This window comes from Balaenoptera borealis, assembly GCF_965194805.1.
Source record: "Balaenoptera borealis genome assembly, chromosome: 17".
Lineage (NCBI taxonomy): Eukaryota > Metazoa > Chordata > Mammalia > Artiodactyla > Balaenopteridae > Balaenoptera > Balaenoptera borealis.
In genome coordinates, this window is record NC_138876.1 from 75,605,203 (window position 1) to 75,631,188 (window position 25,986).

A 25,986-nucleotide genomic window follows, 5' to 3' on the forward strand; every position below is an offset into this window, starting at 1 on the left:
GTTCCGTGCCCGGCGAACCTACCGCCATCTGTCTTGGCGGGCACGCGACACACCCGCCGGCACATGGCCACGAAGCAGCTGAAGTACTTCTCCAGACTCTCGTCGGACTTCTTGTCAAGCCTGGCAAAGGCTCGGAATTGGTTCCAGTCGAACTGCTGTTTCGCCGGGTCAAAAATAACCCCAAACGTGGACACCACGCGGTAAAAGTCCGCCTCTTCCCGTCTCGTCCACCTGTCAGAAAGGAGACGTTAGCCGGACTCGGGCTGCGTAAAAAGGCTTCACGTTTATTACTGCTTTTTCTCGTTTGCCCTGAACTTAATTCACAGGGCTTGTCTCTTTCTGGGGGGGCCGCTTTGACGGCGGTTATCTTGCCTGCGATGCCTGCCTCCCGCGGGTGGAGAAGAGCGGAGGAGAGGGCAGGGTACCAGGCGATGGTAAACCCTCGGAAACTCACTTCTGCCGTTTCTCCGATATGATAGCCTCCCTTTCAGCTTCCAGGGCCCGCACTTCCTCCCGGGGCCGCCGTCTCCGCCGGTCGGTCTTCATCAGGGCCTCCTGCCTCATCTGCTGCCTTTTATAGCTGCGCTGATAGGCGGTAATGAGCCTGCGCAGACGGGTGGTCAGGGTCGAGGTATTGGGCCAGTAGAGCTGGCCTAACTCAGCGCTGCCCTCGCTGTGCTTGCCTGGGGAATCGAAGAGAAGGTGTCTGAACGTGTAGCCATAACCTCGCCATACACGGGGTTTCCCAGCAAAACGAGATGACTTGCTAACGTTCAAATGGCAGCGTGGGAAAGGGCATCGTAGTGCTCTCGTTTTTAAAATATAAATAAGGAGTGATGTTAGTGTGGAACTTGTAAACCATTTCTTTCTCAGCTCCTTAGGGGGAAAAAACCCAAGGTCATACGTCAGTCCTACATAAAGAAACATACTTTGTGCCGCAAACTACAGGATAAGGGTGCTCTCCTGTAATGTGATAATCTTGAACGTAAAAAACAATCACATAATTGTTAGCTAACGATCTTACATTAGGAAAAAAGGGTAGTAGTGTCTCAATAAACTGCCAATATTTCAGATACTTAACAAATGCCCTGTTTTTAAGAGCTGTATTTCTAAAGATGCTTAAAAGTTTTTACTACCTGATTTGAAACATAAATATGTCAATTATCTTAATCCAAAAAATAGTTATTTTATCAAAGAAATCCAACAGAATGAAAAACCGAGAATAAACAGGCATTAGAATCCTTCACAAAAGAGATGAGTCAGCACAGATGAAGCGGCACTTGAAGACACCGCCGTGGTGAAGGGGCAGCAGGTCCAGCCGCAAGGCAAGGCCTGCACCCCACTCTTCAGCCCTGCTCCCCCCGGCTTTCAGGGAGTCATACCTGGGCCGCGTATTTCCATGGGTTCTTCCTTATCTTCTGGAGGAGAATTTGCAAATTCCTCAAAAGCAAAGCGAGAAAGAGAAATTATTTTAATTTGGGGTTATTTTGCTTTTATCTTTTAAAGGAAAGGCCATTATCTATAAAGTTTAACAAGTCTTATATGAGCATATAATATTTTACTGGTGCCGTAAAAGTCCATGTACTCAAGTTCTTACATCTATTTCATCCTTGAACGGCGTTCTGGTTGGTTTATATTCTGGGTCTTCATCTTCTCTATCAAATTCTCCCCTATATAAAATTTTAAAAAATGTTTAAATCACACTGATTAGCAAGAGACTGAAGGAAAGAGTAACAACCCGCCTGATGCTACTTTGAATTCTGAGTCTGACATCCAAAGCGACTCTGTCGGTATTCAAAGCGTGCAGCCATGAGGGGCAGGGTGTGTGTGTGTGTGTGCGTGCGCGTGTGTGCGCGCGTATGTGTGTGTGTGTGTGTGCGTGTGTTAGGGGGCGGGGGGTTGTCATCATTTGGAAAAGACAGACAAGTTGCAGATTATCTAGATCATATATTGTGTTTAAATAGTCATTATGATATATAAACAGACTACACTGGTAAACATCACTTAAGTCCAAATCAGATGCAATGTAATGCACAGTGCCGTGTAAGAACTGAACCCTGCCAGTAGATGTGACACTGACATAAAGTTTATTAAAATTTTAAAATGTCCTTCTTACCCGTCACCGCCATCTGCTAGCATGTCTGTTCCTCTCTGCTCGGCAGCGATGGCCTTGGCATCGGGCATACCAACTCGTTCCAGGAAGCACAGCGCGGGGTCAGCTCGCATGGAATTGTACTTCTCGTACCCTGTGCCGTCCCACCGGCCCACAGAGGACACACAAGGAAACAACGAAGGCCCATCACTCACAGAATCACGAGCACGGCCGCGTCACCCATGGCTCTCGATTGAGATGACATTTTATGTTGTATTTAAACGAACCGGGCTGTATGTAGTAGCCTATTCTATGGAACACTTATCCCGGGGCAGATTTGGAGGGGGAGGAGGGGGCCAGGTTACATCAGGGATGTTATCAGAATGACTGCAAATACTAACGGAAAAACAGGTTCAGAATAACTGCAAGATGCCTGGGAAGATGTCTGACCCTATTGTCCCCAAGATCTAATTTTGCTTGGCATTAAAAGGCTTCGTAATGTTCTTCTGTGACCTCTGCAGTGGTCCACCCCACCCTCCCTGGGAACAGCTTCAGTCCTGCAGGAACATGCACCGCCGGCTGAAACACCCCTGTCTACGTCAGGCCAGCGAACCTGTCTTATTAGGTTTAGGATGATGCGTGTCAGTAAGATGGCACTGTTCCCTCTATGGTTTTCAGACTGCAGCTTGCTTTCTGACTGCCCAAGCTGACTAGATGGAAGGTGGCAGATCCCAACAATGCACTGCGGGAAGATGATTTTTAGGCTGAGCTCACAGAACACGGCTGTGGTACGGAGGCAGAACAGCACAATTCAATTAGGATGTGTACTACCACACCCCGCTCCTAACTGCTGTAGAGCCGCAAGCCAAACTGTAATCATGAAAGGTTTTATAAGCCATCATTCTCCCCTTTAGTCAGGCTGGGCTGTTGAGGATAGCTCCACGACCTCCAGAGACTCGGGATTATAATCAGGAGTCGTTCACCGTATACATCATGCCCGTTCTGCATCCCCAGCCTTTCAAAGTTAACAAGGCCGCATCCCACCCAGGGGAGCCACGAGTTCTCGGCACTGACATTTGTGAAATATTGCTTGGAACAAAGCCCAGGAGGCACTTGTACAGATTAATAGCAGAGGTTAAGCCCACCGTCCACTTTGACACGGGCTGGCAGAGCTCGCAAGGGGAGCCACGCTGGAAGCAAAGTTTAGGGAGAGCTATAGGACAACTTGGCTATTATTAAAACAAATATGGCTTGGGTTTTATTTACAGCCAAGAAAGAAATGTTTTCTTCTCAAATACTCAACAAACATTCAAAAACAGCATCTGATATTTACAGTTCATATTAGATTTTTAGTACAGGAAATGGGAGACGCCAAGAGTCCTTTGGAACTATCCTCATTAATATTATGACTTTGGAAAGAGAATGCAAAGAGCTCTAAATAAAGACAAAGCCACATGGTCAAGATGTGGTCCAACAGAGACGCCCCTTACCGTGCTTGAACACTCCAATCAGGAGGGACTTATCAGCTTCCTTATCCCACCAATCTGTGGGGACTTCCGCGTGGAAAGGCTCAGGTATCCACACATCAGCTTCACTACAAAGACAACCGTTTACGTGATATTTAAAACAAATCCCAGTATTAAAAAAGAATGCCAAGGGACGAACACAGCCCGCGCCCCCTTCCCACAAGCACCTGAGCATCGTGGGGTGGGGTGGGGCTGGGGGCGGCGTGAGCAAAGGTTAAAAGAAAGGGCAGAAGTCGGCCGCGTCCTACCAGGACCAGAGGTGAACTTTACCACGCAGGGCCCCATTCTAAAGGTCAGCTCAGAACACCGGTCATTTAGTTCACACCTTTTCGTACGTCCACACATACATACGAACAGGCTTTTCCCGATTCTCATCACGTCCCCAGGCTGGTAGGGCAAACAACTGCTCTCGAGACGCAAAAAGGGAGAGGCGCCACCGATGGTTGACGGAGGTTCGAGGCGCGCTCCGACCGCCCGGATCATCGCCGAGGGGAACGGGGTGAACGTGGGCTCATACCAACCTTGAGTCGGCGCCCTCTAGGATCTTCTCCGCCTGGTCTCCTATCACTTCTTGTCTCAGGTAGTACAGCATGCGGACACGCAGCAGGACCCTGGAGAGGAAGACAGAGGGGGGGAGAAGTTCTTAACTTCAGGACTGTTTGCCAACAGTGGCTTCTGGCAGCTGCGGCTGTTCATCCATCATCCTGCCAAGGCTGATTAGCCATGCTGTATGGTAGGCTTGAAGCGTGACAGATGGTGGCACATAATCACCTCTGTGTGGTGCTTTCTGCTAGCTTCCAGCAGGCCTGCCTGGCAACCACCGCCCCCTGCACAGAGAGGGCCGGAGCTCAGCCCGGCCCGGGCACACTTCATGGGGTCTACCTAGTGCAGCTTGGGAAGTTTAGACACGTCGCCCACCACTGCCTCTGAAGTATCGAAGCGAGTTTGTAAACAACAGAGCAGATGGCTTTCAGTAACTGTTCTGCTTCATTATCTCATAAAATTTCCTCAGCTGCTGCCTTCATGCCATTTTTGGAAGCACATCAGAAGTTGTAGGAATAAACGAGATATAAAATCTGGTTTTACTACCTTACGATAAACCCTCAATATGGAATGTCAGGTTTTTCAGATTATACAACTTTGCTTCCGAGAAAGGAAGATGGTGGTGGCAGTGGATCCTTATGTTTCCCCCTTAAGGAACAGCAACCGTTTTTTATTCCTTCTAGCTTATATTACCTGGAAGCCTAAGTTGTAGCTTAACAAATAATAATAAAACATCACAAAGGAGATTAAAATGTGTCCAATTCACTGGAGTTCCTAGTCATTTTCAAGGAATCAGTTTTTAAAAAGTCATGGAATTCTAGGAACCAGAGTTTTGATCTCACGTGGATTTCCTCAATGGCGTAAACCTAATTCTTTCAATAATGCCCACCTGGTAAATCCCCAAGGGCCTGTCTACTCCAAGTCTAGCATCTCCTGCTGGACAGCCCCCAGTGTGCATCCAGGACTCACATTTGAAGACTACCTCCTTGGCCATGAGTAGATAACACCAAGGGCTATTCCCCTAGCTGGATAATCCCATCATACACTTGCAGAACACTTTACAACCCACGTATCACATTGACTAACACGAGCTCATTTGATCTTTACAATAACTCTATGACAAAGTGGAGCGAGTTACAATTTCCATTTTCACAAACGTGAAAACTGAGGCCAACAGAAGACAAGTGACATATCCAAGGTCACAGGGTCACCTTGAGCATGGACCACTCAGAATTAGGCCTTCTGACTCCATCACTTCATAATGCCTCTAGGGACGTGGCACTTGTCGTTGCAAATATCAAAATGACAGCTAGGGGCGGCTTCACCACGACAGACCACTCCTGATCATACAGATACCCCGTGACCCGCCTTCCTCTCCACCAACAGGCTGCTCCTGGCCCACCTGGGTTCTTAGCGGGCAAAGCGTGAGGCTGTAAATACCTGAATGCACTCCAAAGTAAGCGATCTTTCTGGATAATTCTTTTTTTTTTTTTAAGATTTCTTTCTTTTGATAAGATTAAATATTGGCTGTGCCACACTGAACCAGCAGAAGAAAAGCGACAGTGCGGGCCCCCATGGCTGGCACAAGAAGAGCCTGCAGACCAGATCTCCTTACAGAGGATGCTTGGCAAGGGGATGCACCCCACCTTTAGCTGGATCCTCCTTTATTCACCAAAACTCGGTGCAGCAGCAGTGATCCTAACGGTTTCTCTCCCTTCGGTAGAAGACAAAGTTTTCCACCTCATGAGGAATTTTAGTTTTGTGGAGACTTTTACGAACTAACTGTGAATGTCACCTTTCTTCTAGAGGAAAAAATTCAAACCAATGCACTGGCAAGCTGAGTGGCCTGGCAGGATAACGGGGTGATGGGAGGTGGCCTCTGACCCCTAAGGAGCTTGCACGTGGTGAGTCAGACAGACAGGACTCCTAACAAGTCCCCAGACCTCATTCTCATTTCAGCGGCTACCCCACTGGTGCCCGTTTTCTGGACCAGCATCCGGGCCGGGAGCACGTGCGCACTGAACTGTCCTACCCCTTTCGTCTCCTTCAACTCGAGACAGTTCCTGTCTTTGTCTCTTGAAACTTTTGAAGAGGACTGGCCAGCTATTTTCCAGGAGGTCCCTCAATTTGGGTCTCATTTTCTCTCTGACTGCTCATCCCAGAGAGGAGATGGAAGAGGCACTGCCGGTTCTTCTCCTGAGACCCAGGGGAAGATGTGAAGAACACTAGTTACATCTCACGTACTAATTGGGCCGCGTACCCTACAGAAGTCTGTTACTGACATCAGAGTGGGAAATTAAAAACCGCCACCATCACACTGGGGTCCGGGAACAGGAGCCGTTGTTCCCACACTAAACCCCTTCACTTACAGTTTGTCTGAATCCAGAATTCAGAAGGTTATGGACCCCAAGTTCACATAAGCCACAAAGAAACAGAAGTTTTCTAATAGCTGTAAGCGGGACAGGACTTTAGGGAGAACCGTTATGCTACGGCAGTAACAGCAGTTTCTGAGGTGCCAAAAGGGTTTGAGGTAATGGTTTTGAAGACTCAGAAAGGAAAAATTTTGTCAGTCAAAATCCAGCAATGATGATCAAAGGTAGTCCCTGAAAGCACCACTGCATTTAAAAAGGGACGAGAACCACGAGTCAGTGCAACCCAGGAGTAGCAGATGTTCTCCAGGAATTATTTCACTGAGGTTTTCGACAACCCTGAGGGGAGGCAGGCTTCCGAGATGGGCAGGGCTGCTCGAAAGCAAGGGCGCTCGCTGCCCCTTAACTAGCTGAGGGACCTTAAGCACCCGAGACTTGGTCTCCCTGCCAGGTAAATGGGGATGAAAGACCACGACTTATCTTAGACAACTCAAAACACATAATCCATAGGAAGGAAGCGCTTGGCGTGCTGCCAGTATTAGGTGCTCAGACTTTTGTTGCTATGATTTAAAAGACAGATAAGACATCTATTTAAGCTCTGTTTGACGAATACAGAAAGTGGGTCTTTGAGAGGTCAAGGAGCTTGCCCCAGGTCGCCCAAAGCCAGGAAGGGGAGAGCTGTGCAGTGGTAGTGCTGCCTGAGCCCGGATACCGAACACGCACGCTCAGAGGACGGAAGGAATCAACACATGTGGATGCTGGTGTAATGTGTCGGCAGCTCACAGAGCTCCAAGCGATGAAATGAATTCAGATCTAGTATCCTTCAATTATATACAATCAGGTTCTGGAAATAAAGATAAGGAACATGATTCTAAGCTCAGACGTAAGAAGAAAGGACCCAGTAACTGAGGCATTATGAAGCAAAAAATACCATGTGAACTCCGCAGTCCCTCGACTGAAAGCAGTCAGTTGAAGGCGGGATCATATAAAGTTAACCATAATTCTCTAATACACATTGGTTAAAACTTAGTTATCCACAACGTCTATAGCAGCATCATTCACAACAGTCAAAAGGTATCAGCCAACCCAAGTGCCCACTGATGGACGGACGGATGGATAAACAAATGTGGTCTATACGTACAATGGAACATGGCTCAGCCATAGAAAGGAACAAAAATCTGGCACAAGCTACAACACGGATGAATCTTGAAAACATTAGGCTAAGTAAAATAAACCAGATACAGCAAGGCAAATATTATATGATTCCACTTATGAGGTACCTAGAATAGGCAAATTCACAGAGACAGAAGGTAGAATGGTGGTTGTCAGGGGCTCCAGGGGGAGAAATCATTTAATAGGTACAGAGTTCATATTAAGGTCAACAAAAAGATTTTGGGTACAGACAGTGGTGATGAGGCCGCAGCAATCTGAGTATAATCATTCCCAGTGAGTTGTTCACTTACAAATGGTTAAAATAGTAAAACTGTATCATGCATCTTTTACCACCCAAAAAAAAAAAAAAAAGTTGCTTTTTAAAGGCAGGCTGCCACGTGACTTGGCATCATGTTTCAAGAAAAACAGTAAAGTTGTACCAACACAGTAAATACGGTATAATAGTCTTACTGATATATATCTAGTATATACATATAGTTAAATACATGCACGTTTAAGAGAAGAAGGGTCGCCAGCTCCCCACGGCCGCCCTCCCTGACGTACTTGTTGCAGTGGTGCTTCAGGTGCTTCTTGTAGCTGTCCTCCTGGAACAGGGCATCTGGGTTGCAGCCGGCCAGCCAGTCGGCGTCCTGCACCACCGGGTGCGAGCTCTGGGCTTTCACCTTTTTGCCTTTCCGCCCCCTGGGCACCGGGGCTGATAAACCTACAAGCAGAGTAGTCATGATAACCATAACAATAGAAGCTCTCCACGACCCCGGTTATGGCGTCAGGGTCAGGAATCTCCGCGCAAGGCAGGGACACATGGGGTCTGGGACACGTCCCGAGCGTCCCCAGAAGCTCCCTGGGACCCCGCCGCACGAGGCGCGACGCTGACCCACCGGAATGGTTGACCAGGGCTCGCGTCTGGCCATCGGCCGTGGGCGTGATCAGATCCCAGATGAAGCTCTTGATGTTCTCGTCCCCCCTGTAGTGGTTGAGGCAGTACACGAGGATGGTCCTGCAGATGGTTTCCACGTCTTGCTCGCTGAGTGGACGCTTGTAGCGGCCATGGGAGAGGATGTCTGTCCAGCGCCCCCAGCTGCAAAGCAAACATTCACATGTAGATGGTGCCTCTGGGTTTAGACGTGCGGCTTTGGTTTCATGGTCAGGTGGCAGTGTTAGGAGAGCCTGGGTCGAAACCAGCGACATCTGACATCAGGTTATAGTGAGGCAATCCAGGGCGCACCGTTACCACCCGGCCGCGTGTTCACTGAGCCGCAGGGCAGGGGATGGCACCGGCCTTCCCAGCTGAGACCTGGAAACCCCCTGCTCCACTTCACGTGGGCATGGTTCGTACTTTCCGATGCTGACCCACCTTTGAGATGGAAGGTGACAAGAGTGACTACCCCCAAATCAGGCGTGCACGCGGCTGAAGGGGCAGCTGCATCTATTCGCCTCCAAGCGACGCCCTGATAATTAATGAGAGGCCATGAAAGGTCTCCCTTTGAAACAGGGGTGCTAGGTGCCAAGTACAAGAGCGCTCCCAGGTCCTTGTGTGAAACGGGGGGGAGAGAGGACCACGGACAGACCTACGCGTGCAGCGCACAGGCAGACGCTGTGTGAGCGTGCGCTCCCCGGGTTCCAGGCGCTCAGGGCAGGAACCAGCCTCCACGCGAGGGGCACAGTTCGCCCCGCGGCCCCGCCTCTGCCCCGCCTGGTCCTCCCGGCTTCAGAGAAGTTCCCCCAGTTCCTCAGATCGCCTTCGGACACACCGCTCTTTCTGCTGGGAACTCTCTCCTCCTCCGTGCCCGACGTCCCACCCTCCCTCTTACCCCAGCTAATTCGTGATGTCCATTCACGTGCCTTCCTTCACTCCCCACCCCCAGCAGTGGGCAGACAGCCCCGAGCTGCATCCTGAAGGAAAGAGGACGTGCCTCTGCCCCACTGGCACGTGAGCACCTGTGCGGCTTTACCAGTTTACTGCCCTTTCTGCTGGTTCACCTGCCTGCCCACCTGCCCCCGGGGGTGGGGGTGGGGGGCGCCGTGACCACCTGCTCACGGCCGTGTCCTAGCACAGCGCCCCGCAGGTGGCAGGTGTCCAACACACCTGATGCCTGTGGGAGGAGGGAAGGGCGTTACTGAAAGACAGATGTCCTAAGTATACTGCTTGGCTTCAGCAGTTATTAATGTTCCGTTTCTAAAGTTAGCAGCAACGTTCTCAACTTTGATCATTAGGGTGAAACATGGAAGCAGGGGAAGCAGCAAAGGGCTCAGTGGCTAGGGGTGGCCAGGAAAGAATGCCCGGCTTGCAGAGATGATGAGGAGAGGTGACACAGCTGCCGAGACACGGGACCGGCCGCAGTGGACCCTCCTTTACTGCATACGCAGCCACTGACCCAGCACTCACCGTGCCTAGCGGCCCCGCGCTCTGCCCCGAGGACACGAAGAGGGAGCCCTTCACCAGGGCTCCAGCAGGAGAGGCTATCACCTGACCCAGCACTCACCGTGCCTAGCGGCCCCGCGCTCTGCCCCGAGGACACGAAGAGGGAGCCCTTCACCAGGGCTCCAGCAGGAGAGGCTATCACCTGACATGCCGAGGGTGACAGCGAGTGCAGGGAGACCCTCTGGGGCAGGTGCTGAGGTGATGCCTGCTCAGAGGTCAAGGGCAGGAGGTGGTGGGCGGATCAAGTCAGTGCTGGGGGTGGGTGGGCAGGGCTGCATGCGGAAACAGAGATGAGACGGAGCAGGGCACACGGCAGGAGGAGAAGCGTCTATCCTAACAGCAGCCCGGGGTGCCCGCGGAAAGGACCCACGAGACAGACAAGGGCCAGGTAGGAGCCCTGTCTGCCACGTTAGCAGAATGTTTGTGTTTCTTCTGAAACTGATGATGATCCATCGGAAGAAAAAAAAATCACAGAGCAGATGTCATCAGATCTATAGAAATATTATTTTGGTGGCAGTTTTTTCATTTGAGCGGCATTCGCCTACAGTCCCACCATGTGCCAGAGCACGCGTATTTACGAATTCGGACGCTCACCGAGCACCTGCCTTTCAGAGCCTGTGTGGGTGCCGGAGGTTCAGATATGGGTCAGATGTGGATCTTGCGGTCCAGTAGGGGAAACACGGCCCATTCAGAGAGTTAAAATGACCACCATTTATGTTTCAGATGAGTTGGAAGAGCTATACAAGTGAGACGATTGCCTTTAACAAATTTTTATAATGGAAAAATAATGAAAGATTACCATAGTGGTAATTTTATGTGAAGGTACACTAGGAAAAGATGTTGTTATTCTGAGACTTCATTCTGAGTTATTAATGATTAGCAAGTAAATTTGGATCTGACATAATTCCTTAAGGGGCAAACCTCCTTCGAATCCGTGAGGATCTGCACAGCTTTGAGCTCTTCAACCAAGAGGCCCCAGGCCTGCCCGGGTTGCGTCAAAGGCATTTGCTACAGGGAGTCACAGAAATCCAAACACAAATAGGGCTTTTCTCCGCCACTTGGAATTCTAACCATTTTTTGAATAAAATTCCGTCTCTCACATGAGCCTGACTCACCCGTAGACAAGCAGGTTCTTCTCGACTCTGAAGCACTCGCTCCTGGCATAGCCCTGGGACCTGTCCTGCGGCCGCCGTGGCTTCGTGCAGGGCTTCTCTTCAGAATCGCTCTCCAAGTCTGAAAACTCCATCAGCTCGTCCTCCTTCACTGCACTGTACAGCCTGGTTTGCTTCCTCACTCTTGGAGTGTCAATAACCAGGTTGTTCTAAAAGACAGCACATACAGTTGAAACTTCTGAAAAAGCAACCCCTGGGGGAGATCAGGCAGACTTTGAAGGTGACCTCTCACTCACCCTCCCATTTAAGGCATCAATATCCAATTCCGCCTTCTTAGCCCACTTTTGCCAGAAATTTGGATCATCCAAGGAAATATCTGTCCTGTTTCCAGATGCAACAAAACTGGCCTAAAAGGGAAAAAAACCATGCATTACTTTGAGATGCTTTTCTCAGTGGCAAAATGCAAAGCAGCTTTCACGTATTCATTCACTCGAACATGGACACATCCTTCTACTGTGAGCCAGATGCTGTGGTCCGTGGGACTGGGATGAAGGACTGTCCCTCAGGCAGCTGAGGTTGATAAAAGATGATAAAATAAAAGATGACAGCACAGCATAATAAATGACAGGCAACAAAGGTACATACAGGTGTAGCCGATATGCAGAGAGGAGCCCTAACCAGGCTCAGGTTGGGTGCGGGTACAGGGAGGGCACTGCTGGGAAGAGAGAACAGGCCCTCCAGAAGACGGTGCCTGGACCAGAGTGTTAAAAGCCCACAGAACAGGAAAGCATGTGGAAACGTTCAGGGCGGGGCATGTGCAAAGGCACAGAGAAGAAAGGTGATCACGTCGTACGGCCGGGGATTTGGGTGGTCAGGGGAGTGTAGCCCAAGGTCAAGCTGGTGAGGAGGGCAGAAGCCGGGTCAAGCAGGGCCTTGCATGTCCTGTTAACAGAGTCTGAACTCCATCCTGAGGTAGTGGGGAACTCTTTGAAAATGGGAATAATCTCAAGAGGTATGCGACCATATCCAAAGTCACCTGTCAGAGGGACCACAGCGGTGTCCTGGAGCAGGGAGGGCAGAAACAAAGTAGGACAGGCTGCGGCCATAGTTTAGGGAGGAACAGTGAAGACCGGCAGAAATGAAGAAAAGGATACAGTCTAGAAGGTAGTCTTTAAGAGGTAAAATTAAAGGAGTTGGAATCTGAGTGGATGTGAAGCCTGAAGGACGAGGAAGCCAGGAAAACCTCAGCATCCAACTCTGGCATCTGAAAGGTGTGGCTCAGGTGAAAAAACAGGGGCGTGTGTGTGTGTGTGTACATGCACATGTGTGCAAACAGAGGGTGGAGGGACAGGGATGATTAATCTGCTTTGGTACCTACTGAATCTGAGGTGCCTGTGAGGATGGAGGAAACAACCTGAAAAGAGGCTGAAAGACATGAGGGAGAAGGTGTTGGGTCACAGAGCCCAGAGGAGAAGAGCCTTTCAAGACTGGAGTAGCTGGGACAAGTGGAGTAGCTGGGACAAGTGGAGTAGCTGGGACAAGAGGAGTAGCTGGGACAAGTGGAGTAGCTGGGACAAGAGAAGTAGCTGGGACAAGTGGAGTAGCTGAAGTAACTGGATACCTACATGCAAAAGGAGGGAGCTGGACCTCTGTCTCACATCACACACAAATATTCACTCAACAGGGATCAGAGACATAAAGTTAAGAGTGAAAACTATAAAACTCTCAGAAGAAAACACAGGAGCAAATCTCTGTGACCTAAGGTTAAACAATGAACCAAAAGCACAAACGATAAAAGAGAATATGGGTGGGCTTCTTAAAATTAAACACCATTAGGAAAAGACTAGGAGAAATATTTGCAAATTGTATTATGTGATGAGAAACTTTTATCCGGAATTCTTAAAATTCAATAAAAAAGACAACTCACTCAAAAGAGTTCAGAGTTGTTCAAAAGATTTGAATAGACATTTCTCCAAAGATTATATATATATATCCAATAAGAACATGAATAGATGCTAAACAGCAGCAGAGAAACGCAGATCAGACCAGAGTGGGCTACCACTTCACACTCAGTAATAGGACGATAATCAAAAAGTCAGGCAACGAAAAGCGTTGGTGAGGATGCGGAGAAATTAGAACCCTAAACACTGCTAGTAGGAAGGGAAAATGGCACAGTCACTTTAGAGAACAGTCTTGGCAGTTCCTCAAAGGATTAAACACAGAGTTAACATACGACCCAGTAATTCCATTCCTGGTATATATGCAAGAGAAATGAAAACATATGTCCACAAAAAACTTGTTCACAAATGTAACAACAGTATTCATAATAACCAAAAAATGGAAACAATCCAAATTTCATTATCAGCTAGTGAATGGAATGCCCATTATCAAGTGGTAAATGAGGTATAACCATAGAATGGGATATTGTTCAGCAATAAAGAGTAAGGAATTACTGATGCGTGCTACAACATGGATGAACCTCAAAAACGCGCTGAGTGAGCGAAGCCAGGCACAGAAGACCACACGTTGTATGATTCCACTTATATGAAATGTCCAGAGTAGGCAAACCTCGAGAGGCAGAAAGCAGTTGAAGGGTTGCCAGGACTTAGAGGGGGAGGGGACAGGAGGTGGGGTGGCGGGATTGTTACTGGGGTGATGGAGATGTTCTAAACTTAGATGTGGGGATACTTGTACAAGTCTGTGAATACGGGAAAGGCACTGAACGGTACACTTAAAGTAGGGGAATTTTACGGTAAGTAAATTACATTTCAATAGAGCTGTTAAAAATGAAAGCGTGTCATTGCGCCTGGGTGTGGATGGGGGAAGCCTCAGAAGGGGCCCCAGGTGTAGGGATGGAGTGGAGAGGTGAGGGAGGGGTGGAAGCTGGCAGGTGGGAAATTAGCAGAAAGGGAGGCAGGGGAGACAGCAGCGTAGATAACGCTTGCGTGGATCTTCGCTGCGAAAGAAGAGTTGCGGGCTTGTAGCCAGAGCGGAAAACAGATGGGGGGCTTCTTCAGATAGGGGTGAGCTGACCGGTCTGAAGGCTCTGTCAGGAGTCAGGATCACAGGAAAGGGGGAAGAGGGTGATGGAGCAGAGGCTCAAGAAGCAGAGAGGGCGGGGCCGGAACACAGGTAAAGGACGAGGCTGGCGAGGAGGGAAGCGTGGCCGGGACAAGGTGAGGGCGACCCCGAGGCCCGGTACAGAGAAGAGAACCCAAAACACAACGAGTGTTCCGTGCACTGGGGGCTCCGTCGAGCGGGAGTTAACCACTAATCTCTTAACGTGCACTACAAAGCAGACATTACGTGTGCTTCCCGTGAGCGCGTGACACAAGCTCTGTTCCGCTGCCACAGAACACCCGCCGCTTGGGATCGATCCGCACCTTAGCAAACGTGGAACCCTTTCCCTCAGACTCGATGGTGATGGTGTGGGTTCGCCGGAGGAGAATCTGGTCGATATCTTCTTCGCAGAATTTAGACCCCTCGTCCTCCTCATCCATGAGTGCACCGTAGGCCCCTTTCCGGAGAAGATCCTCTATTTCTTTCTTGGAAAGCTGCTGTACCTGTTTTAGAGAAATATTTTTAGAACTGTCTGTAGACTGAACAAATGATTCATCTTTCTCAAAGAGGGTAAACCTTAATGATAACAAAGGAAAATGTGACAAAATATGCTTAAAACATCGAGGCCAACAGATAATCAGATGCTGGAAAATTTCTCAGTACAGCTAAATAACGGAGCGAGAGTGAATGAACCGTGTGGGCAGCATGCTTTACCCCGTTGGGAGCGTTTTCTCTTCCGCTCATGGACTGCAGGACAGCTTTATCCAGACCGAGCTTCAAGCTAGCTTTGTCGAACATTTCCCTTTCGTAAGAATTCCTTGTAATCAGCCTGTAGATTTTCACAGATTTGCTCTGTCCTATTCTATGACATCTAGCCTGAGCCTGGAAGAAAAAGGAAATGAATGGCTACCAAAGAAAGAAAAGACCCGACCGTCAGGTATAAGAGCATCTGTTCCAATAAATAGGGGTGCAGTTTAACAGAAGAGGGTTAACACACTAAGAAATTACTTTCACATTATTAATAAATTGATTACTAGTTGGTTCATTTGCCCCAATCACGGGACACTGCCTGAGCGACTACAGGATTTTAATTTATTGGTCTGACATAGCAGAACGACTTCCAAAAGTGGGAGAGGGAGGCATCGGGGAGATTTTCTTGCGTGTTTACCTGGAGATCATTTTGGGGATTCCAGTCGGAATCAAAGATGATGCAGGTATCAGCAGCAGTAAGATTAATGCCTAAACCTCCTGCCCTTGTACACAGGAGGAAAACAAACCTATCAGAGTCAGGTTTGGAGAACCTGTCGATAGCTGCTTGGCGGAGGTTCCCTCTGACGCGGCCGTCGATCCTTTCGTACGGGTACCTAGAAAATGTCAGTGTGAATTAACAAGGAGGCCTGACGAACGGCCAAAATACACTTGTTCCTTTTTTGGTGTTTTAAAGAAAGTACTATAATATGGGATATATATTAACAGGATGGTATTATTTATCAGAAATAATTTCAGAGCAAATAGGTGTTGTTGTAGTTTTTCATACAATTGGTCGAATGCCCCAAAGATTAAAGTTCCTTCTACTTCCTCTCCAGGGAAATATCTAAGCTCTGAAAAGGGCTGAGTCCTCCAACAGTGAAACAACAAACAATTTCAATTTTCGGTAAGAACTGTTCTCCCCTAGCCAAAGGAAAGAACTGGAAAGCAGAACTGCCCACAAAAGCACGTGTCGCATGGAATAGCCGTCATGCCCATCTATAGCTTTTAAAAAGAGGTGTGACACATGTCCCCCACTCCGTCCCCTTTACTATAAACGCCACTTCAAGGGACTTCCCGGGCGGTCCAGTGGGTAAGACTGCGAGCTTCCACTGCAGGGGGCAGGGGTTCGATCCCTGGTCAGGGAGCTAAGGTCCCGCACGCCGTGCCGTGCAGCCGAAAAAATTAAAACGAAAAAAAAAAACAACAAAAAAACCCCCCACGCCACTTGGAGGTGAAGCGCGTGGAGCCCCGTCTTCTGACCCCAGCTCCCCACCCCGGTGTGTGGTCCTCACCGTCTCTGAATGAGGTAGTCTTCCAGGATGTCCAGGCAGCGCACCATCTGGGAGAAGATGAGCACCCTGTGGCCGCCGGCCTTCAGCTTCGGCAGCAGCTTGTCAATCAGCACGAGCTTCCCAGCAGCCTGGATCATCGCCTGGAGCTGAAAATCTGGAGAGTCGGCATTGTGTGTTTCTTTAAACTCTTCCAGAATTTTCTCTTCAGCACCTGCAGAGATTGGATAGCATGACGGGAATACCGTAATATCCTGTTACAGTATGGAATACTGTGTTTAGTAGTAAAAACAGGGAACCTGCTTTCAAAACCCGCTGCAAACTGTAAGGACCAGGAGGCCGCACTCGTGTTTATGAACACACATCCATCCGCTGGCTCAAAGGAGGGTCCACACAAAACCGTGGAAGTACAAAAGGGATCAAAGTTTTAAGCGCAGCACATTTAGGCGTTTGTGGGGGGGCGGAAACCCCACATTTTCCAACAAACAAATGTTTGCTGTCTGTAGAAACTGAATTTCAACAACAGACTGTCAAGCCAGAAGTGGCAGAAACAAGCCAAGGGCCAGATACCTACAGAAAATTTGGAACCTAAAATGCTAAAGAAAGGGAGAACTGTTTACTAGTTGAATATAAACACAAGTAGCAGAATCTGTTCTGAAACTAAGAGACAAGGGAACAGGGTTCTAACAGTTACGGTGCAAGGGCAGGCGTCTGTGTATCCAACTGTGCATCAGTACAGCCAAAAGGACTGCGACGACAGGGAGGGAGCCCATTTTCCAGGGTACTTTTAGGCATTTCTCAGGGCGCCTGAGCACATCGCTACTGCGGTCTCTGCAGCTCCCTCCACGTTCATTCTCACCTGATGATTTCCTAAGGTACAAAAATTCTACCCTAAATTATCCAAAGCTTTAAAAAAACAAAAACCGACCTCTGTTTCATGAAAGACTTCTATACCTAACCCTCTTTTTCTCATCGCCCCACAAGAGACCTCTGCTTGCTCCAAGACCTGGGTGCATCAGAGAGAAGCCTGGAGAGAGAGGCACCTTCCCAGGGATGGAAGCCCTTCCACCTCCTCCCCTGACCCCAGACGTGCTTGCTCAGGGCGCAGCAGGCTGAGCTTCCTGCAGCCGCTTAGGCGGCTTAACTAGAATTAGGCAGCAGGGGTTCGGCCGCTCTGGCCGGGGTGGGGGCCATCAGGGCCCGGCAGCTGTGCTCAGCCAGCCCCTCTCCCCTGGGGACAGAGGGGTGGTCACCTATCCTTTGGAAAATACAAACAAATCCATCTAATGGGATTTGTCCTCAGCCTTAAACCGTACCAGGGACTTTAAACTACTCTTCTTACCACTGGTTTTAAACGTGAACAAACTATGCACAGGATATGGGACCCTCACAGGGTGTAAAGGTCACGCGAGTTGGGCCACCAGAGCCGTGAGGACAGAACGGTGGCACACAGCAGTGGGTGGGACAGAAGTGCCCTCTATTCCCGTTTTCAGGGCACTTGAGCAAGTTAAGTCATGACACGGTCACACACTGAAACACAGCTTGTTCATTATTAATCAACAAAGGATCTTACTGAGACCAGATTAAAGTCACTAATGCCTGGACCGGGCACTGAGGTCCGCGCAAAGTGCATCGCTACTTCTCAGGAAGGGCCTGGCAGAAAATGCTGGTTGGGTCCGAACTGCTGTCTCTCACTCCCCCTTCCACATGAATAAAACGCTAATGTTCAGGATGTTAATCTAAGTGAAACAAATGGCAAAGGTTTTACTAGGAAAAGGTAAAAACCAAAATGCTGTTTAAGAGAATTGGCAGGAATATTCTTGAATAAAGAATATTCTTGAATAAATACTCTTGCATAAAGTTGAATAATGTTTTTCAAGACAAGAAATTTAGAAATCTAGGTTCTGGATTCATGACAAGAAGGCCCTCAGGAGACAGGAAAAACAGATTTACATCTATATGTTACATTAGGTCTTCTCAAAAAGTTTGTTCTTGTTGGATAATATACTACAAGCTCTTTGCAAGTCAGAAATAGATTTTATTCATAATATCTGGGTAGTTATTTTTTGTTCATATTAGGATTACAATCCATAATCAAAATAAAACATAGCATTTTAGCTTAAGTTAATGGTCAGTGAATAGCTTTTAAAAATGAAATAATCAGGCTTCCCTGGTGGCGCAGTGGTTGAGAATGTGCCTGCCAGTGCAGGGGACACGGGTTCGAGCCCTGGTCTGGGAAGATCCCACATGCCGCGGAGCAACTGGGCCCGTGAGCCAAAACTATTGAGCCTGCGCGTCTGGAGCCTGTGCTCCACAACAAGAGAGGCCGCAATAGCGAGGGGCCCGCACACTGCGATGAAGAGTGGCCCCCGCTCGCCGCAACTAGAGAAAGCCCTCGCACAGAAACGAAGACCCAACACAGCCAAAAATAAATAAATAAATAAATAAATTTATTTTTTTAAAAAAATGAAATAATCATTTTGACAAAATAAACATGTTTGAGTTATTTTAGTAAAAAATTTGAAAATATAAGTTCAGTCTAATTAGAGAAATTTAATTTTTTCATTTTAAATTTATCTATATGACAAAAATAACTTTCCTGCTTTTTCAATACTACCAATGATTTCTCATGTCATCAAAAATAGCCAGCCTTAAAATACATTTTTTCTTATCTGACAAAAGTTCCTGCTGAATTAATCAGTTCAGCTCTTTGCTGTGAATTTAGGTTCTTAAAGTGGCAGCCAGTTGACACTAGTAACACTTCATTTAAAAATATCAGCAAACATATTTCCTATATGGTTCCTTTAGCACTATATTATGCCCAGAAGAGCTGAAGACAAGAGGGCAGGGAAGGAGTTGGGGAGGAAAGCAACACCTACCTTCTAAGTCATTACAAGGCCGAATTTTCAAGTTTACCAGTTAAAGATTTACCTTGATGCTAGATTTGTAAATATCAATCAGAAAATTAACTGGAAATAGGTTGGAAATATGGTAAGCCCAAATACACCGTTGGCACTGCCCTAAAGCCCTGAGTTTACATTTAAAAGTGTGTGTGTGTGTGTGTGTGTGTGTGTGTGTGTGTGTGTGTGTGTGTGTCAGAGACAACTTGAAGAAGTGTGGAAGTCTGTTCCCTTAAACAGATGGTCACTGTGAGGGCAGGAGCTGCAATGTTATCTAGCTATATTAGCAGCAAACAAACAAGAAATTATTTTCTTTTTTAATTTTACTTATTTATTTATTTAATTTATTTATTTATGGGTCTTCATTGCTGTGTGCTGGCTTTCTCTAGTTGTGGCGAGCAGGGGCTACACTCCCGTTGCGGTGCACAGGCTTCTCATTGCAGTGGCTTCTCTTGTTGCGGAACACGGGCTCTAGGCTCACGGGCTTCAGTAGTTGTGGCACATGGGCTCAGTAGCTGTGGCCCACGGGCTCTAGAGCGCAGGCTCAGTAGTTGTGGCGCACAGGCTTAGCTGCTCCGCGGCATGTGGGATCTTCCCGGACCAGGGCTTGAACCCGTGTCCCCTGCATTGGCAGACGGATTCTTAACCACTGCGCCACCAGGGAAGCCCAAGAAATTATTTTCTTTTGCAGATTACCATTTTCTCTCTGAAATTCATTCCATCACGTGAGCTCAGTCTTGTCTTCTTTCTGCCCACGGTTCTCCACCGCCCTCCCCCCACCACCAACAGAGGATGCGTAAGTCGCCCTGAACCATCGGGGCCCCTACCAAGTCTTCAACATCATTTTCACTCTCACATACAGTAACATACACTTACCTGCTCAACTTTTAGCGAGAAAAACAACAACTAGCAACACTTACCAAGCGTTTATGGTCGCCTAACACTGTTCGATGCTCTTAAGTAAAAGTCTCAGTACATATTAGAAACATTTCTCATTTATGTACAGTTTGTGTTCTACAATCACTTCTAATTTTTCTTCCGCTTTGCTGATGTTATCGCTCTCAACCTACACAAATAGCTGCTTCTCTTGTCCACGATCACAGAAATGTTGTGCTTTGTTGAACTGAACTTTCATTTGACTGGGGCTGCTTTGCTCTGTCACAACCAACTCAAACGTCAGTTTAATTTTCAAAACTGAAAGCCTCCTGTAACTGCTCAATAAATGAGTGTGGAGCTGGCGTTGGGTCAGTACTTCTGTCCTTCCTTCTCCAGGTTGTGGATGAGAACAGACAGTCCTGGCCCTGGGGCAACCTCTGAAATACAACCTTTATATAGGTCCTCTGGGCAGCTGTAACACCCAGTGCGTCCATGTGTGTATTTTTTTTTTACTATAATTTCCCAACGTGAAGGCATGTAAGGATGCCTGCTTAACAGACACCTTGTAACTTGCTGTCAGGACAGAAAAGCTGACCTCGAGGTGTGACCAATCAGAACGGCCATGGATCCACACCTGGGAAGTCCTCAGAACCTCTGCCAACAGCGAATTACACAGGATGACCCTGGAGAGCCATCAGCCAGGGAGGAGACCCCCGGGCAGTAGTTTGGGGTGGGCTCCCCCCTTCACAATGCTCAAGGCACGTGATTAACACGTAAACTGACAAGGTAAACTGATGGGACTAGGGCGGATTTCTACCAACCACTGCGGAGACATTTCTTTCCCACACTTCCTGCTGCAGCATTTCAGCTTTTGTTTGTGCCTTTTCTTTCTCCTTGGAAGCTACCGTGCCTCTTTTTTTTTTTTTTTTTTTTTACAGACATTAAATGAAAAAGTGTGTGTGTCTCTCACGTGTGTGTGTCCATGCACCAGAGTTTTACTCATACCATCAACCACCTTCAGCCCCAACTCCATCTCCCCAGCTCAGGACCAGGCTGGTGACACTCACCGCAGTGGCCTCACAGGCTCTTAAACACATGGCGATCAGCAGGCTGGCAGCATTAAACAGGCAGTGATCACACATGATACTCTCTTTAAAGACCAAGCTACAAGCGCAAAGTCTGAACAAGACATCCACTGATGTCACACCACAGCCACGACCTCGTGTGCCGTGTTGAGACAGTTCCAGGTCGGGACTACTCTGTCGTTTAGTAACTGCACCTTCTGGAGGTGAGGTGGTCGGTGGGTGTGTGGTTACGCAACGGGGAGAGATTAGGAACTCTTTAATTCAGCTGCACTTGAACCTCACGGAGTGTGATGATGACAAACCTGGCTTTGCTCCTTCCCCCCCGGAAAGGAGCCTAACTGAACCGCTGGCCAGTTATAAGTGCACACAAGCACCCTGATTCAGCTGGCCGTCACTTTTCTTTAACCCACATTAACTCCGGCCTGGACTACAGCAGTCGCCTCCTAGCGGGGCTTTCCGCTTGTATGTCTTTCCCTACTCCCGTCTGTTTTATACGACGTTGCCAGATCAATCATCCTGAATCACATTTCTAATCATTTCCAAGCTTCACCGAAACTCCACGAGCTAGCACCTGGGCTTCCCACAAGGTCCCACTGTGTCTAAGGTTCACTGTCCCACTGTTTCTTACGCGTCCTTCACACCTTGGGCAGGTTCCCCCTTTGTTCTCTTGCCTCCTTCCCTTTGTTCATGTGATTACATCAGTCTAAATGCCCTTTCTTTTTCTAACCCTGACTGACAAAATCCTTGTCTCAATGCCATCGCTTTCTAACAGCTTCCCTAATCTCAATCCCTCACAAACTGAAGGTTCTTGTATTCCCCAGAGTATCTTACACAACATAGGCATGAAAGCTTTATTCCTCTAATGATTTTTGGAAGGGTATGATACAGGTTTTTACTCATATCAGTTCATAACACTATCAATCTAGTTAAGAAAACAAGAAGACCATGAAGCATCCGTCAGCACCAGGAACCAACTATTATCAACGCTCGATAACCTCTCAACTCTTAGAGAATGGATGCTAGAGGCCTCCAGACTGCAAGAACTTTTCTCCCATCAAAGTCTTGAGATAGCTGACAGCTGCCTCTCACCCCAAAGGTGCTCTTTAACTTCTCTGACCTAAACACACACACATACAGAGCAAGGAACCCTCAATCAGGGGCTAATTTCTCTTTAACTGTTACCATGTTTGATGACTTCTAGCCACCGAGCACCAACACCTCCCTTCAAGGGGTGAGATGCACACACAGGAAAGGTGAGCGGAGGTCCTGCTTCAGGGGTCAGTGGGGACAACAGTCCTGCACCCTCAGCTACAGAGAAGGAGGCTTTGTGAAGAATAGGAAGATGATGAAACCCACACTGGGATGATTATTAACCATAAAATCATCAGTCTGGAGGGAGAAAAGGATTTCTGGGGTTTTGACAATTACTGAAACAAGGTGCCAGGCGGGCAGCTTACCGTTAATAAGGTAGGGATGATTGCAGCACTTCCGTAATTCCATCATAGTGTTTAAAAGATTGGGTACGTTAGCTTGACCACCACCTTTGGAAAGAAACGTAAAATTCTTCTCAAGGATGGCTCGGTAATATTTCTTCTGAATGTTTGTTAGCTCGACTTCGATGATCGTTTCTTCTTTGGGGGCCAAGTTCTTTTCCACGTCCTCTTTGAGACGTCTCAACATCATTGGCTTTAGAATAGCCTGGAGTTTTTGCACCTAAAAAAGGACCTCAAGTAAATACCGGTATCATGACTTGCTTGCATGGTAAAACATATACTAACATGAAAAACCACGATTCTCTTATTTATTTACCCTTCATTTTCATTTGTCAAAGCCCAGGAAGGGTATGAAGGCACTGAGCTTACATTACAGATCTCATAACAGAAGTGCATGAAGGTTGTGTGGCCAATTTCCGATGGGCTACTTCGCTTGCCCAGGAGTCCTGAACAGCCAGGAGGCTTGAACGGTACAACACAGCAGAAAAGAACCCCGCTTATTCTGTTAGTTTTCCCTTCTGTCTGTCTTAAGCCTTTGCGATGATGAGGAAGGAAGAGACAATGTCATGGGAGTGCCACACTTCAATTCTCTTCCTTTCTAGAAAGAGCTGATAGAAAGTGTGAGGAGGCCAAGGAGCTATCCGGTCGCTGCACCAGTGAGCGTGCTGGGACGTCCCTCTCTGTTCTCTCTTCTGTTGACCGGCAATAGGGTACCGCACACCTGACAGCTCTTATTTTAAGAAAAGCAAAACAAGACAAAACAGACTCCACTTTGAACTAAGCTAAGAGGTTTCAGACAGTAAGTCAGGGGAGGGGGCATATGGAGACCAAGATTTCAAGCGTATCTCCGTGTTTATCTCAAATACAGCCTGATAACCTACACCAACATAACTCTTACGATGCATGAAATAACCGACCACTTTTCATAGGCAATACCATATTTATTTCTCACAGAAATCCTGCAGGGTAGTTAGGACCCATGTTTCTAAATGAAAATATGTAGACTCAAGAAAAGTAAGCAATGTGACCAAGTAAGAAATAAGACTAGAACCTCAGAACTCCAGGAGGGAAACGGCTCGACAAATTTCAGCAGTTTCTGACACGACACCCAAAAGCATACGTGGCAAAACCACCAAACTCAATAGCACAGCGGCTGAAAAGTACATGAACAGGTATGGAACCTCTCTATGAATCTCGACAGCCCTTCCGGAGGGCAAAGGGACAAACAAACCAATCAGAACACCACCTTAACGAAGACTCAGAATGTCCAAGGAAAGGGGGTGTAAAGCTCACCTGTCTACTGAGGTTGGGGGCAGGGGGGAATGGATATAATTTACATTTTTAAATGGTTAAATCTTAACGCTCTGCCCTTTCGGGGGTTAATCTTCAATTACGTGACTGAAATACAAAGGAGGCTTGGTAAGTACCTGTTCTTCGGTTTTCAGATCACCAAATTCTTGCATAAAGGTGGTTTCCGAAGGGAATCGACCTGGTTCCAAGAAGTGAAGCAAGCTGAAGAGCTCTTCCACGGTGTTCTGGAGCGGGGTCCCCGTCAGCAGCACTTTGTGTTCCTACAGGGGTGCGAGGAGAGCGACTGAGCAAATCATAACAAAGCGCATCTCTTAACACCAAAGCCTCTCTCGATACAGGCATTTTCCGACTTCCACTCACGAACGCTGAAATTCAGCACCCACCCTGCATAAAATACAGGAATTAGATCCGAAGGCGGAGATGCGAGAGATGTGGTCTCTGCTTCAGATAGACTCCCGGACCCCGTAAACGTGTCTTGCCGTTTTGTTTTTTCCTGGGATTTTTTAGGTCCCAGGAAACATTTCGGTGCCGTGGCTTCGCAGGTCCCCTACATCTTGAGGCTTCTTTCCCCACCAAAGTTTAAGGTTTTTCCTCAAATCCCTAGGCTCAGACAAAGCTCGCGTGCTTCTTTCTGCTTTCCACACCAACAGGGCTCCCTCCCTCCCCATCTACTTCCTGCATGACTCACTTCAGAGACAAAAGAAGGTCTTCCACAGGCAACAGCACATGAAAAACTATTTTCTTCTACAAACATTTCAAACTAGCAAAGAGGTCAGCTTGGTTTTGAATACCACAATCACTTTTTTTTTTTTTAAATAGATGCTATTTCTAACTTTGTCTCCTTGAACCAAGGCACGTATTTCTTTAAAGCAATTCTTCCTGTTTACGAGCTCTTTCTCCAGCTTTCCTTATGCGTTTGTACCCTTGTCCTCATACTTCCACGTATCCGACATGGTGACCAGTCTTAACGACGGTGGATTTATTAATCTGAAGGGCCTTATTATTTTCTACTTTGGCCATCTGGTACACAGTCCAGTTACTAAAGCTGTTTCAAAAAGTGGCTACACCTTCTAGGAGGTTCAAAAGCAATATTCTGACTCAATTGGAAGTCCGATAAGGCTTGGCTGCTGAGCGGAGAATATGTGCTCAGTAAACACTGTATGGCGATACACCTAAGGGCATGCTCTTTTTCTCAGTACCTACCGTGTCTTATCTGTCAATGGAGTACTTTGAAAGCGAGGTGAAGCAGTTCAATTTGCTTTTATTCTTCCTTTGCTCCCTTTTGAATAAGAGGTCTCTGATTCAGGAAGATACACAGACCATCATCATCTTCCAACTCATTAAATTCATAAAGAGTAAGAAGCTTGCAAATCAATTCAGGATTTTCTAACGTATAACCATACTGGTGAGTAACCTGGGCCACGGTCCCTGACATATTCAAGTCCAAAATTACTTTATCCAAGAATTGTTTAAAATATTGCCATAGATTCAGGAAAAGAGTTACTGCTGTGGGAGAGTTGTGTTGGTACTAAAGATTGTCTCCTAGTTTTTTTATATCCTTTGTGACCAAGTGAAATGCTGAGCCGCTAACCAAATATCAGTACTTCAGAAAAAGCCTTTTAAGTTATTAATTTCAAAATTAACTTATTTGGAGGAAAAAAAAAAGAACTTCTTTTTTATGCTGCTTCCCCTCAAGGTCTGTTTAAAACCAGTTACACTAAATGATTACATATATGACCCTTTGGTAAGCTTGCATGGGTAGCAAAACAAAACCAGGTTTCCCTTTGAAAGTAACTATTATGTAACATACAATTAATATACAGGTGTCACAAAACGTCAGGTAAGAGACGGGCTATCAAGCTTATCACCTCCAAGCTCAACTATGTCAGCAGCTAGGCTTTCGGCTTGAAAATGTTACCATTCTTTTTAGCTCTGATGGAGTGGCGTCCATTTAATTTCATTTCAGCAGAGTCTTTAATTTGTGT

The 25,986-nt window shown here is 47.4% G+C and overlaps 1 protein-coding gene across 3 annotated transcripts in view; it reads right to left on the reverse strand.

The window, feature by feature from the left end:
- CHD7 (chromodomain helicase DNA binding protein 7) overlaps nt 1–25,986 on the reverse strand; it is a 179,452-nt gene that overhangs the window by 12,726 nt on the left and 140,740 nt on the right. For all 3 annotated transcript variants that reach the window (XM_082363034.1, XM_082363033.1, XM_082363032.1), the window contains exons 14-30: nt 24,118–24,261; nt 22,655–22,910; nt 16,340–16,550; nt 15,466–15,661; nt 15,012–15,179; nt 14,621–14,800; nt 11,534–11,644; nt 11,241–11,446; nt 8,582–8,781; nt 8,247–8,406; nt 4,140–4,229; nt 3,583–3,686; nt 2,117–2,246; nt 1,598–1,670; nt 1,383–1,440; nt 455–683; nt 23–231 (exon numbers count right to left, since the gene is read on the reverse strand). In XM_082363034.1, the coding sequence (XP_082219160.1) occupies nt 23–231; nt 455–683; nt 1,383–1,440; nt 1,598–1,670; nt 2,117–2,246; nt 3,583–3,686; nt 4,140–4,229; nt 8,247–8,406; nt 8,582–8,781; nt 11,241–11,446; nt 11,534–11,644; nt 14,621–14,800; nt 15,012–15,179; nt 15,466–15,661; nt 16,340–16,550; nt 22,655–22,910; nt 24,118–24,261 (2,725 nt within the window). The remainder of the gene's footprint in view (nt 1–22; nt 232–454; nt 684–1,382; nt 1,441–1,597; nt 1,671–2,116; nt 2,247–3,582; nt 3,687–4,139; nt 4,230–8,246; nt 8,407–8,581; nt 8,782–11,240; nt 11,447–11,533; nt 11,645–14,620; nt 14,801–15,011; nt 15,180–15,465; nt 15,662–16,339; nt 16,551–22,654; nt 22,911–24,117; nt 24,262–25,986) is intronic.